Genomic DNA, 21,047 nt, shown 5'->3' on the forward strand with positions numbered 1-21,047 from the left:
TTAGTGTGGCAGCCTGTCGGTCTGCAGCTGAGGTACAGACCTTACTATGGGGCAGGGACATCTTTTTGTTGTACATTTGTACAGTGCTAGCCAGGAAGGTCTGTGTGCCGGGCAGAGCTCTTGTGGCACTATTTGGATATCAGCCACAAAACCCGTGTCCTGCAAAGGCCACAGTTCAGGTTCTGCCTCACTTGAGCAGTGCAACAGGGAAACCTTTTTCAGGTGAAATGTGCAGGAACTAGCAATCTCATTTTGCTGTATTAAAGATTTGATCAAGTATCCCAGAATAGCATTTTGCCTGTCATATCTCTTGTGTGGTATAAGCAGGGTGCTGCAGCCCAGAGTGAGCTGTATTTTCGTGATGATCTCAATAATCATGATTTTCACTTGAAGAATGCAGTCTCTTGTGACTAGGAGGGAAAGTTAAGCTCCATGGTTGTTATTTCTTTCTTTTTCACCCTCTGCAGGGATGAAACAGGCTGTGTACACAAAGGCAGCACAAACCAGCCCCCAGGATCACAGCATCGCTTGCCAACAGCAGTCTCGGTCCCAACACCATGAGCTGGGTCCCATCTCCTGCACCGCGGCAGTTCTGCAGTCCCGGTGAGTACTGCCATGCTTAAAGATATCTGTGTGCCGTTCTTCTCCTACCACAGGGATCCTACCATGAATACTGTGGCCTAGATGGCAGTGGGGCTCAGGTTGTCCTTAGCTTGCTGTATTGTTTTGACCACGTGACATTCCATAACCTAATATTCCCTGCGGGAAGCCATTGTGTAAAATGAGACTGTTTCCGGGTATGTAATAATGTTTTTGATAAATGCTCCATATTGCGTGCTCCAATTCATGATTTATAGTCTTCAGCAGTAATCAGGGAAGGGGCATTTCCTTTCTTTGCTTGCCTGGAGGCAGAGGTGCTGCACTTACAAAACATTTGGCTTTCCTTTTAGTTGCTGCCGCAATAATAATTCTTTCCCATGCTACTCCCTAGGCCTGAAAACTTCCAGGCACTGTAAGGAAAAAAAGCAGAATCCACTAGAGCAGGCTGCTGCAGTGTATGTGGACCTGAGTCCATTTTGGTTGGCAAATTTTAGGGGAAGAAAGGATGGTCTTCCTGGATTGCAGATTGGAGGGTCTGGATTAAGTCCTGTCTTAATACAAACACTCTGATTGACTTTGCCCATGTGTCATGATTTTCATTTCTTTAAGCCCTGGTTCCTTGAGGTCTTTTCTTTCCTCATAATGAAAGATGAGTTGGAGTTTGATAGTGACAGACTCAGTATAGATAGCTTTGTTCTGTTTGGCTAACATATGGATGAAAGCCCTTTATTAGTGGTGTTCATTTCTCAGAGGGCAGGCAAGAAAAGAATAGATGGTTGTGATGAGGGGGTAAATGAATGATCTCTTGCTATGCTTGTCTCTGCCTGATGGACTTCTGGGTTGGGGAGGACTCAGGACTAAGCCAGGGCTGGTTTACGGAAGGGCAGTGGTTGGTGGCAGTCACATCTGGAAGCCAGCCTGCAAGCTATGATTGCCCTGTGCCTGCTCTCCGTCTGTCATTCATCACGTTGCACGTGTTAATCCTGAAAAGCCACAGGCAAAGAAGACGACTGCTTGCCCTTTTTGCTCTTTCTGTTTCCTGCATTTTGCTTGATTTGAGGAGTTGTTGGATCAGTTTCTATTAAGTGCCAAGTTAGGTCAGTTCCTCTGGCTGTCCTGTGCTGACATGGGTGACCGAATGCTTTCCCTTTCTGCTCAGACTCTCTCCCCACAGGTCATGTTTGCCCACTGAAATTTGAAATACTAGCTGTCTGTGTTGTGTTCTGTATCTCCATCCCTTCCCTTTGTAACTAACCTGCTCACTGGTGTCACTGTAACCAAACTTCTGTACCTGCACGGTGCTTAGCAGAGGGGCAGCAGGCAGGAATGTGCCTCTCCCCTCTCCTTGTCGTCTTGTGCTCTTACAAACTACTCCAGATTTGTCAAAGGTGTTTGGGTGCTTAGAGATGCAGGCAGCCTTGCAGGAGTGCCCAGACCCACTCCTCAAGCACTAGTTTTTTATTGCTGTTTAACTAATTCCCATCAAAATCAAGAGGCATAAGGCATAACCTTATTCAAAAGACAAGGTCTGCATTCTCATTGAAGCCAATGGCAGGCAGGCAACTAACCGCTTCTGAAAATCTTGCTAAGTATCTTAAGGAACATTGCTGATCCCAAGTCCTTTTCCCCAGGGAATTACACACAGAAAATCTCGCTTCCCAAATTAATGCTCAAATTTAAACCTTCCTGATCCTAGTCCCACCACCGAGGTGTCTACGCAGCAGTGGCTCTACAGCAGCCATCTGCTCTGGCTCCATTCACCAGCAGCAGCGATCCTATGAGTAATAGTTGCTGTAACATCTTAGCTAAATAAATCACATCGTCCTCTAATCCCATGCACAGGGTTAGCATCTGCTCTTCCTTTGCTTATGAGATGGGGCTTTGTATACCAGTACACTTCCCCCAAGTGACCTTCTCAGCAGCCCTGGGAGACTCTTCACTTACCCAGGTGAAATCACAGCTGCTGAGCCCCCTTTTTACAGCGAGGGAAAATGGACTGAGCAGCTTTACCTACCCATGAAACACCCAGGTCCCACATTCATCCGCCTTCGTGATGTAATTTTCAGGCAGTAGCCCAGAACAGCCAGTTGCAAGGGAAATGCCATAAATCCAGCCCTCACTTGTACTGGTTTGTTCCACCGGGGACATGAAAATAAAATCTCCTGGGACCAGCTCCAGTTCATCATCATTCTGGGGGGTGTAAGGATAGATCACTTGCAGAGTCTGGGGGAGAAACAGAAGCACAAATGAATAAAAGGATTGTTAATGGAAGGGAACCTTTAGCAGAGTGAGGCAGGAGCACTCCTATACCAGACCTTTAACCTTAGCAAGGTGTGAACAGCTCTCCTTGTAATGCATCGCTTTGTGCTTTATCCAGGAAAGCTTTACCTTCAGGGAATGCCTGCCGCTTCCCACTCTTTGCTGTTGGAAAGCTTTTCTAGGTATTTACTCCTTCTTCCCTCTTTGATTCCAGTCGTGTCTTTGATAACCAGGAGGGAAAGCGGGGGGATGATTTTTTAGAGCGAGCAAAAACATGACCGTGCGCTTAAATCTAAGCGTCCTGTTAAAAACAGAACTGAATTCTTATTGGGACCTGGAATTTACACAGTTCTAGTAGTTAGTGACCATTTTTGGTTTACCTACTCGTGCTTGATCTGAAAGAGCAGTTCTCCTTGTTGCTGTTGCTTTTGAAGATAAGGCAGACACTGTCAGGGAGCTAACAGGTTTGACTCTGCGACTCCCTGCTCTCAAAACTGTTCATGAGAACGCACAGCAAAAAGCACAAGTGGTGAGCAATACAGGGATGTGGCCACATTGTTTTCTTTGTATTTCCTAACATGAACAGGATTAAGTTAAAAGGTGGGGGAAAGATCAGTGAGTGTAATTCTGTAATCTTCTCTTTGCTGAAGCGCGAGGAATCCACACGTATTAAATGTCTATCAGTAACTTTCCTTGGAAATGGCTGCAGCAATCCTCCATTTAAAAGGAGAACAAACGTGTTATTGTCCCTGGCCAAGCCTAACTTCTGCAGCGGCATCATGCAAAGAAAAACCATAATCTGCTGAGCAGCTCTGATCTCCTGATGGTGTCAGCCCGTTTGCTCACTAATCCTCCTGGACGATTCGTGATATCTTCAAAGGAAGATGGAAGCTAGTCACTGCCACCTGATACCACAAGGCCAAAACTTTCACACATGGCTGCCTGAAGTTAGATATGCAAAGATGTGAGCTGGTTTTCATCAGCAACTCCCTTTGCAATCAGTGATAGTGTTGACTGCTTGCAGCTTCTAAAGGACAAGATGACTCTTTGGAAAGGAAAGGAGGCTGTCACGCATGGGAAGCATGGCCTGGGCTGGGTCAGAGTGCTGTGCACGAGAGACTTCAGCTCTCCAGAAGCTTTGGCATCTGTTTACTCTGTGGTGTATGGATAGTGGTTAGGTTAAGACACTGGCCTGGTTCTTGAGAGATCAGACCAGCTGACGTTGAGCTAACAGGAGGGTCATTGTTAGAATTCATTAATCCAGCAGGACGTTGTTACTGCAAGAAGCAAGAAATGAAGTGGGTGAAATATCAAGTCTGGACAGTATGAGTAAAAAGCAAAAAAAGGCAAGATGGTCTGCTGGTTAAGATGACTGGTGCTATGTGGGAGATCTATGTTCTGGGTGTCCTTGTGGGACCTGAGGCAAATTCCTTGATGTCTGTACAGTCCGCGCTGGGTATCCATACAGCTCTCAGCAGGGCACATGAGAGTCCTCATTCAGCTGGCAGCTTGTGAGCACTCTTGAGCTGCAAATGCAGCTAAAAGAGCCTGCACCTCAGCTAAGTCCTCTTTTTTTTTTTTTTTTTTTTATTTGGACTGAAACAAGCTCCAAAAATTTACCTCATGATTAACGAAGCGTATGTCTCGGGAGAATATTGCGGCAACCCAGTCGCAGCCCAGCTTGACATCGATGTTCTGCGCTAACTTCTCCAGCGTGGGCAGGTGGCTGGTCTGGAAGTGATAGGCCAGTGTCACGTGGAGCTGCTTCTTGTGGGGCTCCACGTGAACATCTGCAACGAGAAAATGTCAGTTAACAACAAGGGACTGCCGAGATTAGCAGCTTTTTGAAGGTGTACGTGTCTATCGCCTCTGAACAGGAGCTGGGAGCCAAACTTTTAAAGATAGCTCAAGTGGAACAAATTGTAGGCCAGTTTCTGAAAAGGCTTTGGGGAAGTCAAGCATGAGTTCCTTATGTATGTTGGACCTTGGATCAAATTATTAGAGATTTGTGGTCTGATTCAGTCCTGAGTCACACCAGGGTGGTAGACAAGGCATCCTTGCCAAACTGCCAAAATTCATTTGCATCCAGAAAAAGCCAGGTTTCTGGATGGTGTGATAACAATTATTGTAATTTTGAACCCACTGAGTCTTCTGCCAAAAAAGACACTTTTCTAGGTAAGGGGTAGCCTTTCTTTCATTAGCAGCTGAGGATAGCTCCAAAATAAGCAAGCTAAAAATCATAATTTTTACTCTCCCTCCTTTGTTCTATCTCCTATGGTAGCAATTACAAATCTATGGAATTTACAGGTTCATGCAAGTTGATTACATCTTTTCCCTGGACGTTCGTCAGATTACCAGTTTGCCCACTGAGGGTGAGGTATTCCAAAATTGTGGAAACAGACATTGATACGATAATGATTCAAAATGATCCTGCAGAAAAAGAACCTGTATTAGGAAGAGATTCCAGGAAGCAGAAAGGTGAAAGTATGTGCAATATTGGGACTCTTCCAGTAGATGTGGAAATCATAGGATACACTGTTTGCATGTAATTTATTCTTGCTTATTCAACCAAAAATTGCAATTAAATTTGACTGATTATTCAGTCAAAATTGCAGCTATTCAGAGACTTGGCTCCAAGTGCCAGCCAGGGGTAGCTTTGCAAGCTCATCCATCTTTTTTTGATCAGCAAGAAGAAATATGCTCTGCATCTCTGAAAAAGCCCCAGAGACTTTAATGTGATAACCTGACCAAGCTGTGGACTGCAATGCAGCAATCGGCTTCCCCTAAGAAAGAACCAATTTGGTCTGAATTGGAGCAGTTGCAAGGGCAGAAGCTTGCTGGAAGCCATTGACGCTTCTTTCTTCTGAGTCAGTGTTTTTGGGGTAAGAATTGTCTCTTCTGACTGTGTCGGTTTGGAGGGTATGTCTGTCTGTGCTGTGTACCGCTCTCATGCAGCTGCAGCAGTCCTTGGACCCGCCTAATGTCTCTGTGCCTGTCGCTGCCTTCCAAAACATGCATTTGTAAAGATAACAGCTGTTTCCTCCCTCTTCTAAAGGGAAGAAAAGTTCTAGGTACCTGTCAGGTGAAAGCAATGCATTTCAGAGGTGTGATGAACCTACGACATGTCTGTATCTCTTCCTCTGAACCAGGGGCAGAGACTTGTAGATGTTCTGTATGGTGTTATGGGGTGCCTGTCTAGCATGGAAACACCCCAGGGACTTGGAATTTGCCATATCTTGATGCACTTGAGCTCCAGGATAAGCCTGTGATAATGAAGGACTAAACCGGTTGTGTTGTGACTAGTCCAGGCTGAGCACCAGGGCGACGGAGGGTGGGAGGATTAGTCAGGGAGCTATTATAGTGCTCCAATGCTGTTCTGACTTCCAAGTTTGGAGGAAATCGGAGGGCAACCAGAAAGCCTGTTCAGCAGCAGAGACTGTCAGAGCACGGGGTGCTCTGGTTATCTCCCCCCTCCCAGCTCCTGATGGGTTCTCCCCTCCAGAAGCAGTAGAGGGCCAGGCAATGGAGCCAGATGTGTTGGTACTGAGATTTGAAAAGGTTCCCTTCTAGGTTGCCAGGGGTCTTCTCACAGAACCCTGTTTCTATCTCAGAAATGCAGCGAAAAACCGAACACAGCCTTTACATGGCTCAGGAAAGTTTTGTGGCAGCGGCTTGAGGTAGCGAGTGGAGCAGGAAATGCTCAGCCTTGCAGAGAGAGCGTCTATCTGAAAGGTTAAGGAACCACCAAATGTCAACTTCCCTTTCAGAAGATAACACTTGAGACTAAGTGTGAGGTGATCTTTCAACTGAAAAAGCACTGAAACCCAAAGCACCCGGTGGGGTGTTCCTCTTGGGCTCTTAGCCTTCAGGCCACTTTTAAAAATCAGGTATTGGCTTCCTGAGCTTCATTTCTTCATGCCATCAAAACTTTGGTTTCTGAAAATACCCAAGCCTTGACCAAGCCGTGAGCTCTTTGTAGCTGCCAGCATAGTCACTCACCTGCTTTAGAAGCAGCCTCTGCAGCAAAGTCTGCAGCAAACTTCTTGAGCACCTCAGCACTTTCTTCCTTGACAAAAAGCCCAATGAAGTTTGAGGACGTGTAGAGCTCCAAAGGCAGAGGGGCAGGGAATTTGCATTTCCACCGCATCACGGTGGCCTGCAGAGCTTCAGTGAGAGCATCGACCTTGCTGTCCTCACACTGCCAAAGGAAACGGGACAAGCATTTCTTAGGTGGAGAATCGTTCCTTACGCCTGTGCTTAGCTCTGTAGTGCACTCAGTAGAGAAAGGAAAGGCTTGGGTGGGCGGGCGTGACTGGTCTACTTTTGCTATAATGCAGTGAGAAAAAGCACAGGCTGGTAGAAAAAAGGCATGTTTAGAAAACATCTGCCCCTCCCTTTTTGTCAAAGCAGGATGAGCTATCCCCAGGTAACCTTCCTAACCTCCCGCCCCCCTGTCTATTCTCATGGTAACAATCACTTGAGATAATGAGAACTTGGTCTTCTGCTGGTGCTCTTCCCTGAAAACAACCTGCTTAAAAACCAGTTACCTCCTCAACAAGCCCAGGCATCAGGCCGTTCTGGTAACAATCCCCCCAGCTCCTGAGCACAAACCCTTCTGCAGCGACTGAATGAAGCAAGTAACGTCTCCAGTCTGAGCCTGGCAAGGGCTGCTCATGGATGCATGCATAAAGGCAACGGAAAGAGGAGCTCTGGTTTACCATGAAGAACTGGCAAAGGGTAATATGTGGAAAAATGTTATGAGCTTTGTTCTTCCCACAGATCTGCTTTGACTGCTGCCAGAACTCGGACAGCTTCTGAGCCAGGGGGCCGGTGGGGCGCAGGTAGAGGACGTACTCCCGGGGCAGGGTGTCATCGAGGAACGGGTCACCCACATGGGAGAACAGCCTGAGAGGTAGAAAGAACTGTTAGGCTGACAGATAAAGACACATAGTTTTTCAGCAAAGTCATCTTCCCCTGTCCTCACTCCCTTTATGGAAAAAATCAGCTCCAGCAGGTCAGGCAGAGAGGTGCACTGTCTCACTTGCAGCCCATTACCACTACTAAGTAATACAGAAAATTGGTTTTAGTTTCAGACTGAGGCTCTGAAGATCTGGCCCGGGTTGCTGCTTCTGCCTTTCTGCCTTTCAGTGTACAAAATGCAGGGAGGAGAGCACTAAACATCTTTGAAAAGGCTGCTGTCAGTTTTCTGTCTAGATGCTAGGGTGGAGAGGGTAGTGGTTCCTTTCTCTCACCTTTTTTTGCTATTACTCAAGATCACAAACTCTCTCAGACAAGGCTTGTTTCTGGATTGCTTATTTACAGCACTTAAATAATGCGTCAATAATTTTGCTAGTGTTTTTCAGATAACACCCCTGTTTAAACACGCCACATTCTAATGGCTGAAATCTTAGACATTAAATTCACTCATTTCTTTTACTCTTTTTAACATTTACTACTTCATACCAACCAGTCGCATGCTGCTTGAACGCTTCTTCCACCTGTTGATGCCAGTGCTTTTTGTCTGAAGAGAGAACAAAATAAAAAGAATATTTTAGTGATGCTGGATTATATGGCTATAGCCACATCTATTGCTTGGATCTTGGGTCCTTGCTGGGGAAGGGCTGAAACGGTGTGTTTAGAAACCTGTGGAATACGCTTTTCAGACTGATTCTCTCAGCCCTGGGGCTTTCTTTCAGATGTGCTGCCTGTCAAATCACTGTACACAGTTTGAGGGGCAAAGTCATGCAACATATTTAAAGTACAAGATATGGGCCTCTGGGTTTTCCCTGCTTGGGCTGGTGCTTTTCTGGATAGTGAGGCACGGGCCATTGGCATTTAATGATCTCTTTGCCGGTCATTTGCTCAGCATGAAAATCAAAAGGTTTGGGTCTGGAAGTGCAGACATTGCAATAGCACTGAAGACAAAAAAAATTCAGCTGCCACCAGGGGGCAAAACCCAGAGGTTTTTCTGGTTAGAATAACCTGCCAAAATTTGCTAGCTCCCTTCAGTCCTTGCTACGCTGAAAGTGCTCTTTTGCTTATTTCCCTTCAGGATGCCTACTTCCTTTTTGCTACAGCTAGGAAGATTCAAGTCTTCTGTTCAGCAAGTTTTCCAGTTGCAGAACAAACCAGCGCAGTGCTGTTTAACTTGTAGACGTGTGTTTTCCAAATGCTTGACATCAGCATTGAAATGCAGCTGTGGATCAGCTCAGCGTTGTAACACTAGAGACTGCCAAAATGAGGAATTCACCCAGAATCCAAATGGCATAAATATTTAGCAAGAATTATGAATGAAGAAAAGGATAGAAACATTAGGGTGGTGGGGCAGAAGTCAGGCACTCGGGTGTCAGGAGGCAAATTTCCCATGAAGATTTCAGAGCTTCCTACTTAAGGGAAGAAGGGCAGTATTGCTCTCAAACACGTGCTACAGGTGTGGTAGGAAGGAGGCCAAAATGAGCGGGATGCTGGTTTAATCTAATTAACCAGCACACACTCGTGCAAAATGATGTGGCTGGAGGAAGGTCAGAAGAGCAAGAAGCCTTCGCTGAAGGTGAGAGTAGGGTCTCCAGGCAGCTGTCCCCTGAAGCCAGGAAAGGGGAAGGGATCCTACCGATGGGCACTGCCAGAAAAGGATCTACATCTTACAGACCCACCACGCTGCACTGGTAGACAGAGGTGTCTTTCCCAGTGTTAGACAACAGGGAATGCATTCAGGCATCGGCACGGCTCCCGCCGAAGGTAAAGCCCCACTGGCTGGCATTTGGCGTGTGAAGCACGAGCAGGGGTACAGCCCAGGGACCGACAAAGGTTGTATTCTCCTGTTGTTAATGCGGCCAAAGCAGCTGCCTCCCTTTTGCTCTGTGGGTTGTAGGCTGTGTCTCAGAGCTGCCTGCTGTTAGCGACAGAAAATCTGACTGAGGACAGGAAAACTTCTAGTTTACACCGGCCGGCCTTGAGCCGTAACCTAATCTTACTAAATATGGTATGTTACAGCTTGATAGTAGTGCAAAAGACTTGCTGACGTCTTTAAGCTAGAGGGAATATGCCTGACCAAAGGGACAAGATCAATGTACTATGAACCCTGTGTTATCTGCTGTGCGTAGATGCTGCTGGTTGGTTATAGGAAGCAGGTCCAAGTGAGGGAAAAGGGTCGTGACTCCAGGGTCCAACCCGTGGCTCTAGGATTAGGGCAGCTGGGACCATCCAGCATTTCTTGTTTCTGCCCATAGTGCTGGGTAGGACGTTTACTGTGCTTCTGTCGCCCTTTCTGTCTGCAGCGATGACTTTCAAAAGCACTCTGATAACCATGCGGGAATATGCAACATTACCCACCAGCTCGTAGACATGTGTTGTTGACTCAGCTGTGTTTCAGCTCTGCCCTTGGCTTCCCCACCCATTGAATATACATATTTTTCTTCATTTTCAGAATAAGAGGAAGGCAGAAAGATAATGCTGCAAAAAAGGGCTGTGTTGCAAATCTGTGATTATGAAAATACTTCCTCCTGAAGCATTTTGCTGCCCTTATCTGCCAGCATTCATTTGAGATCAGCAGAGCGCTGGTCCAAGCACCTGCCTTCTGGAAGGATGCATCTTGCGCGGTCAACATCACAGTTTGGTCTGTTCTATCTTGCTGACCTTTCCCTAGTCTGGCTCAGATGCGCTATGCAAAACAGCTACTGCTTTGCTTTGAAAAGTAGTTCAGACAAGAGCAAAGAGCAAAAAGCTCTCCCCTTGCACAGGCTGGGAACCTTTCAGGGAGGCTGCTCCTTGAGCAGAGCAATGTGCAGCTGCCTCAGCTGGCCGGCCGTGGATCATCCTACACTGGTTTCATCATCCTTTTCTGCTACGTCGCCTTTGCTCAGTTCACCTCTCCTCTTGCCTGCCTTGTTTATGCTCTTTAAAACACAATTAAAATGTGACTCTCCTAACCATAGATCTTGCCACTGAAGTGTGTCTGTCTGTGTTGCATCCGAGGCAGTGAATTAAAAAAGCCCTCCCAGTAAAGCTCTGGCTTTGAAATGAGCAGTTTCTCCTGTTGCAAAGTGAGGGCAGACAAGCTGGCTCTCACTCGTTATTTACTCTCCCCAGACCCCAGAGCAGATCTCTGAAGGAGTCATACACAATCTAGGAGGACAGACGGTTCTGCCACCCACCCTTGTTGACTCGTTTGCTAAATTAATTGATGTTTCCTTGGAACAAATCGCACAATAGAGCTCTGCTGGAATTGACTGCAGCTCCTTCTCCTCTGCCTTTGTGCTCCCGGGACCCCAAAGGGCGTTAGAAAACACTGGGCTGGGCCTCACACACGTTTGTTCATGTGTGATTTCAAAAGGTGCCTATCTCGTCCACGGGGACAATAAACTCCCTTTTCAATTTAATTTTCAGTGCGAGGAGGAAATACTGCATAAAGCAAACAAAAGCCAAAGTATATTTTTATCACCGGACCTGAAGCTGAGAGGCTTTTTGTTTTAAATTTAGTGCTGGGAACGGTGATGATGACTGATAGCCTCTGGTTAGTCACAAAACAGGGCATGCACTGCATCCCTCCCAAACACCCTACTCTGTAGCCACCAGCCAGAACCTGGAGAGGACCCATCCTCCGGGTGCTCCAGCTCCCAGGCCCTGCCTGTCAGGATCAACTTTTAAAACGTTGAGTACTCAAAACTAGTCACAGCTATGTTTGGCCACTTACAAAAGTGGCCTGATTTTCACAACTGCTGAGTGCAGTGGGAGCTGGAAGACATATTCTGCTCCTGGGAAAATCAGGTCACTTAATTAGCTGACTAGCTATGGCTTAGGTGCTCGGATTTACTCATGCTGGGTAGCAAGTGTTGTCTGTAGCATTGTAGCTAGTGGTACGAAGTGGTTTTGTGACGCAGAGGCACCAGAAAAGAAAAAAAAGCCAGGAAAGAACTTATTTTTCAGAATCTACTGAACCGGCATCACACAGTAACCATTTCTGGTGATGCAAAAATTGCACCTGGATTCAGATAGGAGGCGAAAAGCTTTGTGCAGCATTACTAGTCCCTCAAGCCACCCAATTCCTCCGTCTCTTAACTTCTGCTGCCTCTGAGATGAAGTACAGGGAAACCATTTAACAATGCACAGCAACGCGCAATAGCAATTTTGGACAGGCAGCAAGGGAGATGCTATGTCCAACTGCAGGTCTGGAGATGGAGAGTTTAGGGAAGGGGAAAGAAGATCCTAATTGCAGTGCCTTCCAAAAGCACTGCAGGTGTTTTAGCCACCACAAAGAATCAGATGTTTTTGACTCTTCAACCTCAAAGGCCTCCCTGTGGCACTCTTTAATATCAAGCCACAAGGAAAGCCTTCCTCCACTCAATCGCTGGTTAAATGGTATCAAAATACTGCTAGGAAGCGTCCCAGCTAAACAGTTGATCCCTTAGCCTGAAACATTACAGCAGAACCACTGTTGCTGCCCTGGCATACATATTAATGTGTAAATGGTGCCCATTTTAACCCCAGCCCACTTAATGGGACAGCACACCGCTCTGCATGCTACAGAACTTAACTCATTACTGTTGAAGGATTTTTGGCTTCCTGCAATTTCAGGGTAGAAAAAAAAGGCAACAGGGGAATGTCAATTCAGCTAGGAAATATATGTCAATAAACATAAAGTATAATGGCAAAATCCCATTTACTTCAGAGGAAATGACTGTAATGGGGAATGATGCATTAACCATAAAGAGAACCTTCAGTCTCAGAAGAACCACACAGAAATCCTTCCTCTGTAAGTGCTCAGCTTTCTTATTCTAGTCCAGTTTAAAAAAGGAGGGCGCGTATGGCTGCCAATGGTGTCGTAGTGCACGGGGTAATGAACTGCCATGTGGGAAAGTTAATGCAAACAGCGCAAAAGCAAGGGACAGGAGTGAACTATTTTGAGATCTTTCTTTATCTGCACCTGCATTATATTTCATCACTAAAAAGGTATGCAAACTTTGGGGTATTGATGCCCACAGCAGAGATCAGCCGACACGCAAGGCACCGTGCTGGGGCGGGGAAGACGAACGTATTTGTGCACCGCGGTCGTGCAGGGTTCCCAGCCTCCATCACGGCCAGGCTGGGCTGCAGGGGCTGAGACATTCAAGCCCTCGGAGCTGGCCCTTCAGGCACACAGAGAGCAGAGACCGCTGCAGGCAGCCTCCTCTCTTCCTCACACGTTCAAACAGGCCAAGGCTGAGTCATGCAGCTGGTCTGAACCCTTGGGTCCAGACACCCTGTTTGTTCTCCAGAAGCAATGCCTAATTCATAGTAAGTTGGCCCCTCTGGCTGCTGCTTAGGACCGAACTTCCCCGTTTCCACTGGCTCTCCCTTTGCTATACTAAGCAAAGATTCAAACCCTGCCGTCGGCAGAGCCGACCTCTCTGTTTGTAAGAGGGAGCTTGCTCTGCTGCGTGTTGCTGCTCACAGAGGCAGTAGAAAGTGCTAGCAGCAGCCTCTACCTCAGATCCACCTACGAGTTATCTGCCTATGGAGGCACCGAGGGATTTGTGAATGAGCAATGGAAGGATGGAGGCAGCCTGTAAAAGAAAGGGAATGACTAAATCTTCCCTTTCATTATGTGCCTCAAGCCTAGACAAACTTCTTATCCATGAACAAAACCCCTCAGAGGGATGAATTCATAATTTCAAGTAGCCCTGAATCTTTGGCCCATAAAATACTTAGCTGTGTAAATAAAGGTTTTTTGGAAACTGCATTAAACATGATGGAAGTACTTGGCTCTCCTCATCGTTAGGTTCAGTTCGAAGGACTGCCTGACATGATAAGATAGGAATTATGGATCATAATTTATGCCAAATGAGTCTGAAAGAAGAATGTTGTCAAATAGAACATTTTTCTTAGGATTATAAAATAGGCATTTTAGTTTTTGCTTGTGTGTGTGTATAAAATACGTATTTAGGTAAACATATATTCAAATAGGTATATATATCTATTTAAAACTTCACTTTTTTCAGTCTGTGTTGGTTCATGGTAAAAGAATAGAAACCAAAACGCTGGCTGGCTCAAGGGAATGAAAAAAAAAAAATAGGCCTTTTCTACATGTGGCTGCAGTTGCTGTTTGGAGTATGTCTGTCAGTCCAGGTACAGGTCAGAAGCCTAATAATTAAATGCCCCCTTAGCTTACATGTCAAACTCAGTCATGGTACGGGAGGTCCTGAATTCAAACCCTGCTGTATAGCAATATGTGTAGGGAAGCAGTTATAAATTCTTCGCAAACAGTAAAATTCCCAGCTTTGTGTTGTGTGTTTGTTTCCAAATTGCCCATCAGGTGACCTTTACAGATTCCTTAATTTTTGCAATTTTCATCAGTTGTTTATACCATTAACAGTACAATAGTGGAAATGTGTCTATTTTAGGCTTTCAATAAACAATTGCACATTGAAGAATAGTTTTGCAAGAAAAATTTCTGTCCATCTAATGACTGACTTGATGTAGGGAAAGATACCCAAATTCCAAATAACTGACCACATGTCTCATGAATTGCTTAGTTGTTCTACATGCAAAAATGGCCACAGTGAGGTGTTCTTTCCAAATGGTTTTCAATGTGGGTTATTCAAATGTGTTCCTCTGAATTCTCAATATGCAGAATTCACTTGGCCACCAAAAATCATATGATATTGTTTCTGTTCTTATTTGGGTGACCTTACTTCTATAAATAGGAACAGGACAGGAAGGTATCACTAGGGATCGAGTTCCTGTTTAGGATAGGGGGTTGGGTAGGTTCCTTTTCTGCAGTTTGTTAAGCAAAAAACCAAAAAAATTGGGAGTTTTTGCAAGACAGAAATGACTCTAACAGAAGTGCATGGCAGAAGAATTACTTTTTCTTCCCTTCACTGAGCTTTGGCTCAATCCTGCAAGCATTACCTTAGCTTGTCCTTCTGTTGCTTTCCGTGCATGATGGTAGACATAAAGTTCTCCTCACGTTTAACTGAGTGACTCTAATTGCAGCCACATCCTCCACAAAACACGAGTTTATTGCTATACGCTGAGATCCCCTTAGGAACATGCCGTTCGGTACAACATCCCCAATTTAGGTCAGCAAATGCTATAAGCAGATCACAGCTATGTAAAGATCCAGGTCTTGCCTGAAATACAGGAACTTTCAGAGGAGTACGGGGAACTGTCTGACTGCACAGTGGCTATGGAGACTGCAAGATTTCAAACTGTGCTATATCCTGTAGATCACATAAATATTTATAGAAGGTGCCTGACAGCATGATAGGGGCTCAGTAGTTCCTTTCCTCCTTCTTCCCGAGGGGTGGCTGCTCACTCCCAGCTATTGAATACCAAGCTCTGGTAATAGGAAAGAGAGAGAAATGGGAAATGCCACCAGAAGTAACTTTGGAAAACACACTGCTATGTATTTCTAGCTTCCATAATTTAAAATGTTCATTTTTTCAGAGGACAGTCCAGCTGGCAAACTGCAGTCTGGCCACATGATGATGATGATGGATGATGATTTTTCAGTGCAAACAGTGAGGCCCTGGGCGTGTGTCTCTGTTTTATGTGTTTATTTTTTTAAGTTATGTAAGATTTTGAAGGCAGATTTGTTCCCCCTTCTTTAGCACATGTGCACGAAGTCATTCCCCTAATCCTCTGCTCAGCCAGCTTGTTAAAGCAAAAGAAGAGGGAAGTACAGACTCATAAAAAGTGTCCGGGATAAAGGCAGGAATGTAGCAGCCACTTAACATTTTTAAAGAGATACACAGTTTAAAAAGGAAACGGGATATTATTTTCTTTAGAACAATAACAGTACAGCTTTTTATGAGGCATGGGCTTAGATGTCAAAGTCCTGAGCTCGCAGTTGCCAGCCACTCCACCAGGTCCCCACGTGATGGAGGAGGAATGAGGCGCAGGTATTTTGGCTGATTCGAATTGGTCACACACCATCAAAAGTCCTCTGTGTTTTTATTCTCCCCTTAGTTTTGCTTACAGTCATGACACTGTTTTTAGTTTTTGTTTTGGATTACATTTGTTGTCTGGCTTCCCAGTTCCCTTCCTTAAGCTTTTCTCTCTATATGCGAATCTAGAAATGTACTGCTGCTCAAACAAAGAGCAGCAGTCTCTGAAAATAACAGGAGTCCTGAAGCTGGAGATTTAAGAAAATGATGTCTCACAATTCCCTAATAAAACCGTAAGAGTTGGCAGCACCTCAGCTGGCTGATTCAGAAAGGTTCAAACTTTTGATGCAGAGCAATCACTGGAAAGGGGTGACAGGGTTAAGGAAGACAGGCAATAACCGCTGCTGTTAAAGGGTTTACAGAATTCTGAATATTAGCAAAATAGTCAAGTATAGATAATACAAATAAAATTAAAGAGGAGGTGGTTATAAGTGGAGCACATTCAGCAGAGGCTTGTCCCCTTCAAACACCTAATTTTAATACTAGCCAGAATGCTGCAGAATGACCAAGATTTCATTATTCAAATAGCGCAGTGCAGGAGAGCAGGAGCTTTCATCCCAATACTATTAATACATTTTTAGCTAACCAGGAAGACAATGTCTTTGCAAGAAGCCAAGTTAGAGGTTTCAGTATGCTCAAATGTACCATCTGGAGTTGCAGTGATAGCCAGAAAAGGAAGCAGTTGTCATGCTGATTGGAAATAAATAAGTTCTCTTGCAGCGTTCAAGACAAACACAACGCTTTCTTCTTTCTAATTGCTCTTCTTCCTATACAGAAATGAGCTGGAATGGAATAGAGATTTGCCATATCTCTGTTTTCTGCATCAAGGTCCTCTTATCGCTAGGACCTCTTTTTCCCATCACAGGTGGGTTTTAGGCAGAGCGTGGATCTGCCAACATGGCTTGCCGGAGCGGGAAGCTGGGCCAGGTGGCTGCTTACGGCACGCGGTGCCCGGCGAGCGCGGCTCGACACGTGAATTGCGATCGTCTCGCTGCCGCTTCACGAGCACCTGCCTCTCCATCTGTCACCTCGCCTCTTACTCCGAGTGGCACAGCTCGTTTTTGGCGACCGCTGTTTCAGCAGGTGTCTGCAGTGCCCAGCACAGCTCCAGCCGGTAGCACCAGGACCTGCTGCCGAAAAACTTAGCAATAGCCGCGGCGACGGAGCGCACCCCAAACACCTAAATTCGGAGAAGGCACGATGGGAGGTGGAGAGACAGTGAGCCACCTGATGTTGCACAGGTGATGGAAGAGGGGATGGTTTTGCTATGGATGCTCTGACGTGCCATGCTCTGCCTGGCTCAGGGCTCCCTGGAGAGACATGCGCTTGCTTTTCTGCCCCCAGTTCCTTAAGGCAGCCCCACTTTACTCCTTTGTATGTAGACTTTTTTAGTATCACGTAGATCTTTAGGAAGAAGAAAAAAAAAAAAAAGCCACAACTAGCACTTTAAAGTGCCAGTGTTAACATTTTCCAGCTTCTTGGGGTTTCAAAACAGGAAGTTTGGGGGCGGTGCAGTTGCACAATTTGCCAGAAAGCTGCTGTTCTGTGAAGTTGGTGACACTGGGCTGTACCAGGAACTTGAACCCTGCAGGCCACCAAGGCCCTCGTTTTCTGGGACTAATTCTCAGTGCAATGCGAGGAGATTTTGATGTGCTGCTCCTATGAGTAGGAGCTCTGTGGTTTTAGCTCCTCTTGACTGCCAGTGGACAGTTGACTTGTTCTCCAGAGACAGAGTAAAGCCCAGAGCTAAGGGGAAGTTTTCCCAGCCCAACAGAGAGGAAGCGGGTAGAGATAACATAGACCAACGTCAACATGGTATAGCTAAAGACTGAAAACAAAGCATTGAGCTAGTCAGTTTGGATCTTGTGATGAAACTTGTGATGCAAACTTCCTTCTAGGTTAGAGTCCAGGTCTTTGTATCATGCATATCCTCAGAGGGAGAGTTTGAATGTTTGTCTGAACTTGCTCTGACTTGACAGCCATGAGATTTGGACTATACCGTCCACTTACATGCAAACAACAAGCATCCCCAAAGTTTTGTTCAAAGACGGTGAAGCATCAGGTTGACGCCTGCATAGCCAAATCCATTCACTGTTTCAGTCCCTTTCTGTCTAGGAGAGGGAAGGGAATATATCACAAGTAAATCCCACTGTGGGCTCCACAGTAAGGCTTCATGGGCCTATCTGGAATTAAATATTAAAGTTGGTCAGTGCGTGAGATGGAATAACTTTCTACCAAGAGGAAAGGCGATGGTTAATATCAAAGCAATGATATTTTGTGGTTAGTCTGAATATCTGTTTGGCAGAAATGGAAGCGTTAAGACACCCATGTGCTGACAGCTGGACTTGGCAAGCTTAATTTGGTGTCCTTTGCACTAGTCAGTTTTTGCATTATTTCCTGCATTTGGAGGAGCCTAGCTGTGTTCCTTCTGACACCTTATTTTCTTCACCAGTAGTTATTTTCTCTTCTGTATGGGCAAAGTCTGTTTATCATGAGGAATCTTACATGTTGTATGTACTAATGGACTCACAACTTTGCTGAAAAGGCAAACCCCAGGGACAAAAAATGGGAAGTAGATGCCTAGCAAGAAGCTAACCATGATCGCACACCTAAAATAGACTCACTCAAAACAACAAGAAGGAAGTCTTAGAAATTAAGGAAGGTGGAAGGAAGAAGGGTGGGGTGCTGAGATAGTTGGGTTAAAGGCAAAAAGATACTCAGAATAGCTTCCTGCTCTAGGCAGCTCTGTTGAGGAAATTTTTTAAGCCTTGCTGTTTTCAATAATACAAATACTTCAAAATTTTTCGAATAAGTATTCCTCGCTTACTGTTTCTTGCCATCTAGATAGGACCAAGTTATGTCAATATTGGTATGGGAGGCCTGGGCAAGCACCCCAAAGTGCTGTAGGGAATGGGAGAATGGAGGGTTAATGCAGCAGATGATGAGGCACACTTGCCACTGACTCAAGGCTAAAACACCATCCCCCGAATAGTCTTGGGGTTGGGAGTGCCATGGTACTAGAAGCTCCATCCTGGGGTGAGAAATCGCACACAGGTCTCAGCCTCTTGCCTCAGAGATTTTGAAGTGTGTGGTTAAACCAGTAAGCTAAAGCTAATGTCAAAGTTTCCATTAGGGGAAAAAAAAAAAAGTTAGTTAGCAAGCTCTGGTCTGAATTTCAATTTGGGTAATGGTATTTGGTCTTCTTTAGATCACACTGTAGTCCTCAGCTGATACAAGTCTTCGCTAGTTGTAGTGAGCTCTCTAAAGTAATCCCGCAGCCCAGGACATGAGGAAAACTGCAGCCAAATGAAGCTGTAACATAAACTTTGGTGGAGATTTTTAAGTTAGCTCAGCTTTGGCTTGCCTCTTCTACTTCTTGTTGCAAGAGGAGGAAATTTAGGCAAATGTGGATGCTTTTGAGAGTCCTGTACACTAAAGTAAGGTGGGGTATCCGAATTGGAATGAAGTATTGTGTGTTAATATCTGTCCTTTACCAGCTCAAATGGCAGAAGCTATAAAAATGCAAGTACAGTTATTTTAGTGTTATAACATTAATAACAATGAGAAGTCATAAACTCTTGGCCAGACTTTAAACTCTAATACCAGATTATATATTAAAAATGTCCTTGTAGTGTCCAGTTAAGTAATCTGGAATTTGTACATGAGGTCTAGCCAAGAGTCTCTGAAAGGTTTAAATGCTAACTATGGAAGGGTTAAAAAAAAGCCACATTAAAAATACGTATGTTTGAAATCTAAAAGGGAACAGGAAATGAAGAATTGTGATAAACTGAGAAACAATGAGATAAAGAAGGATCTAAGAATGTAATGAGAAAACTCTACCAGACTGGGAATATTTCCTTGCATGCTTTCCTGATTTTCTTATTGCCTGTCAGTTCTAACTGTATAGTCTTTATTCCTGTATCTGATCACATTCTTGCAGAATATGTAAGTCAATTACAAAAAAGAAAATAGGAAGACCTTAATGAGACCTGGATTTAGTAATTATCCCTACACCAAAGAGTACTTATGCATATATTTAACTTCAAGCACGTACTTAGAGACTTCAGTGAGGCATAAGCACACGCCAACTGCTCTTCTGCAAAGCCTATGCTGAAAGGTTATTGCAAATCAAGGCTTCGGGTCTATTCTTTCTTCTAGCAGATTTTCTAAGGATTTTAAAACAAGTGTTTGCCATGATAAAAGTATCTTTTTCAGTTCACTGAAAACCTGGGGATTTGATGCTAGCGAGCAACAAATGGATGTGTATTTGCCGGAACCGGACTGTACTTAACACTCCCACCCCCTGACAAAAAAATCCCAAAGCAGCATACCTGACCGAAGGTCTGCCACAACCTTCAGCACAGCACAGCACATCACCCGCGTGGTCCCGCTCCATCCCCTCACCGTGGGATTCTCCTTGACCCAGTTCATAGCCTTCAATTAAGGGCTCCCAAATCTAGCGGGTGTCATGATGCACTGGTTACTCCAATGCTTAGTTCTCATGGTTGTGGAGGAATAAACTTCACCCTTCTATGCTCCAAGATGTCTGTTGAACAGTGTAAAATACTCTCTGCAGATGCAGCACTTTCCAGTACCTGGCACAATGGGGCTCAGAGACCTCAGTAGGGCACAACCACGGTATAGATCATAAAACATCAGCTCAGTGGGTCTCTCCCCCAATCATTTCAGTCTCATCTGAGCCATCTGAGTAAATGCAAGCAGCGTTAGGTCTTAAAAAGTGCTCAGCACATAATTTCATCCATCTGCAAGGGATGGGAATTCCCAGGGGCTAAGCACTGCTGAAAACCTGCCAACTTTACAGCACCGACCATAAAGGTGCTCGACTCCTATTCTGTGTTTTTCACATCAATAATCGACGTGAAGTAGGTCCCACAGTCTAGTTATGTCTCCTTCCTTCTCCTCCTCTCACCATTACCATTTTAAGTTCTGACACCTAAGTAGTCAGGTACTGGGAGCAATGGACTGGGAATAAGTAAGGAGGTAGTCCTCACTCCTTTTGCCTGAGACAAGCTGGCAGTGTGTGTGTATGAGGATCAGAGACATAACCTGGCCTGTCTTCTGCCTCCTCTATTCATATGATTGGCCAATATGACTACTGAAGTTTTGTGATTGCTCACGTACCTAAATGGTGGGAGATTTGGGTCTTCCCTTTAGTTAAGAGTTTTGACCATAAGGATTCTCAGATGAGATGTGTTGTCTGTGTACGAAGTGGTTTTTCTCACGATTTTTTCCTTTGCCAGTCAC

General features: G+C 45.1%; 1 protein-coding gene across 2 annotated transcripts in view; it reads right to left on the reverse strand.

The window, feature by feature from the left end:
- Positions 1-21,047, reverse strand: part of UBASH3B (ubiquitin associated and SH3 domain containing B) — a 74,841-nt gene that overhangs the window by 18,104 nt on the left and 35,690 nt on the right. The window contains exons 2-6 of one of the 2 annotated variants that reach the window (XM_052786461.1): positions 8,327-8,380; positions 7,578-7,764; positions 6,859-7,057; positions 4,480-4,649; positions 2,615-2,823 (exon numbers count right to left, since the gene is read on the reverse strand). In XM_052786461.1, the coding sequence (XP_052642421.1) occupies positions 2,615-2,823; positions 4,480-4,649; positions 6,859-7,057; positions 7,578-7,764; positions 8,327-8,380 (819 nt within the window). Of the gene's footprint in view, positions 1-2,614; positions 2,824-4,479; positions 4,650-6,858; positions 7,058-7,577; positions 7,765-8,322; positions 8,381-21,047 lie in introns of both variants that reach the window. The other variant, XM_052786462.1, reaches the window with a different exon arrangement.

Source organism: Harpia harpyja, chromosome 4, assembly GCF_026419915.1.
Source record: "Harpia harpyja isolate bHarHar1 chromosome 4, bHarHar1 primary haplotype, whole genome shotgun sequence".
In the NCBI taxonomy this organism is placed as follows: Eukaryota; Metazoa; Chordata; class Aves; order Accipitriformes; family Accipitridae; genus Harpia; species Harpia harpyja.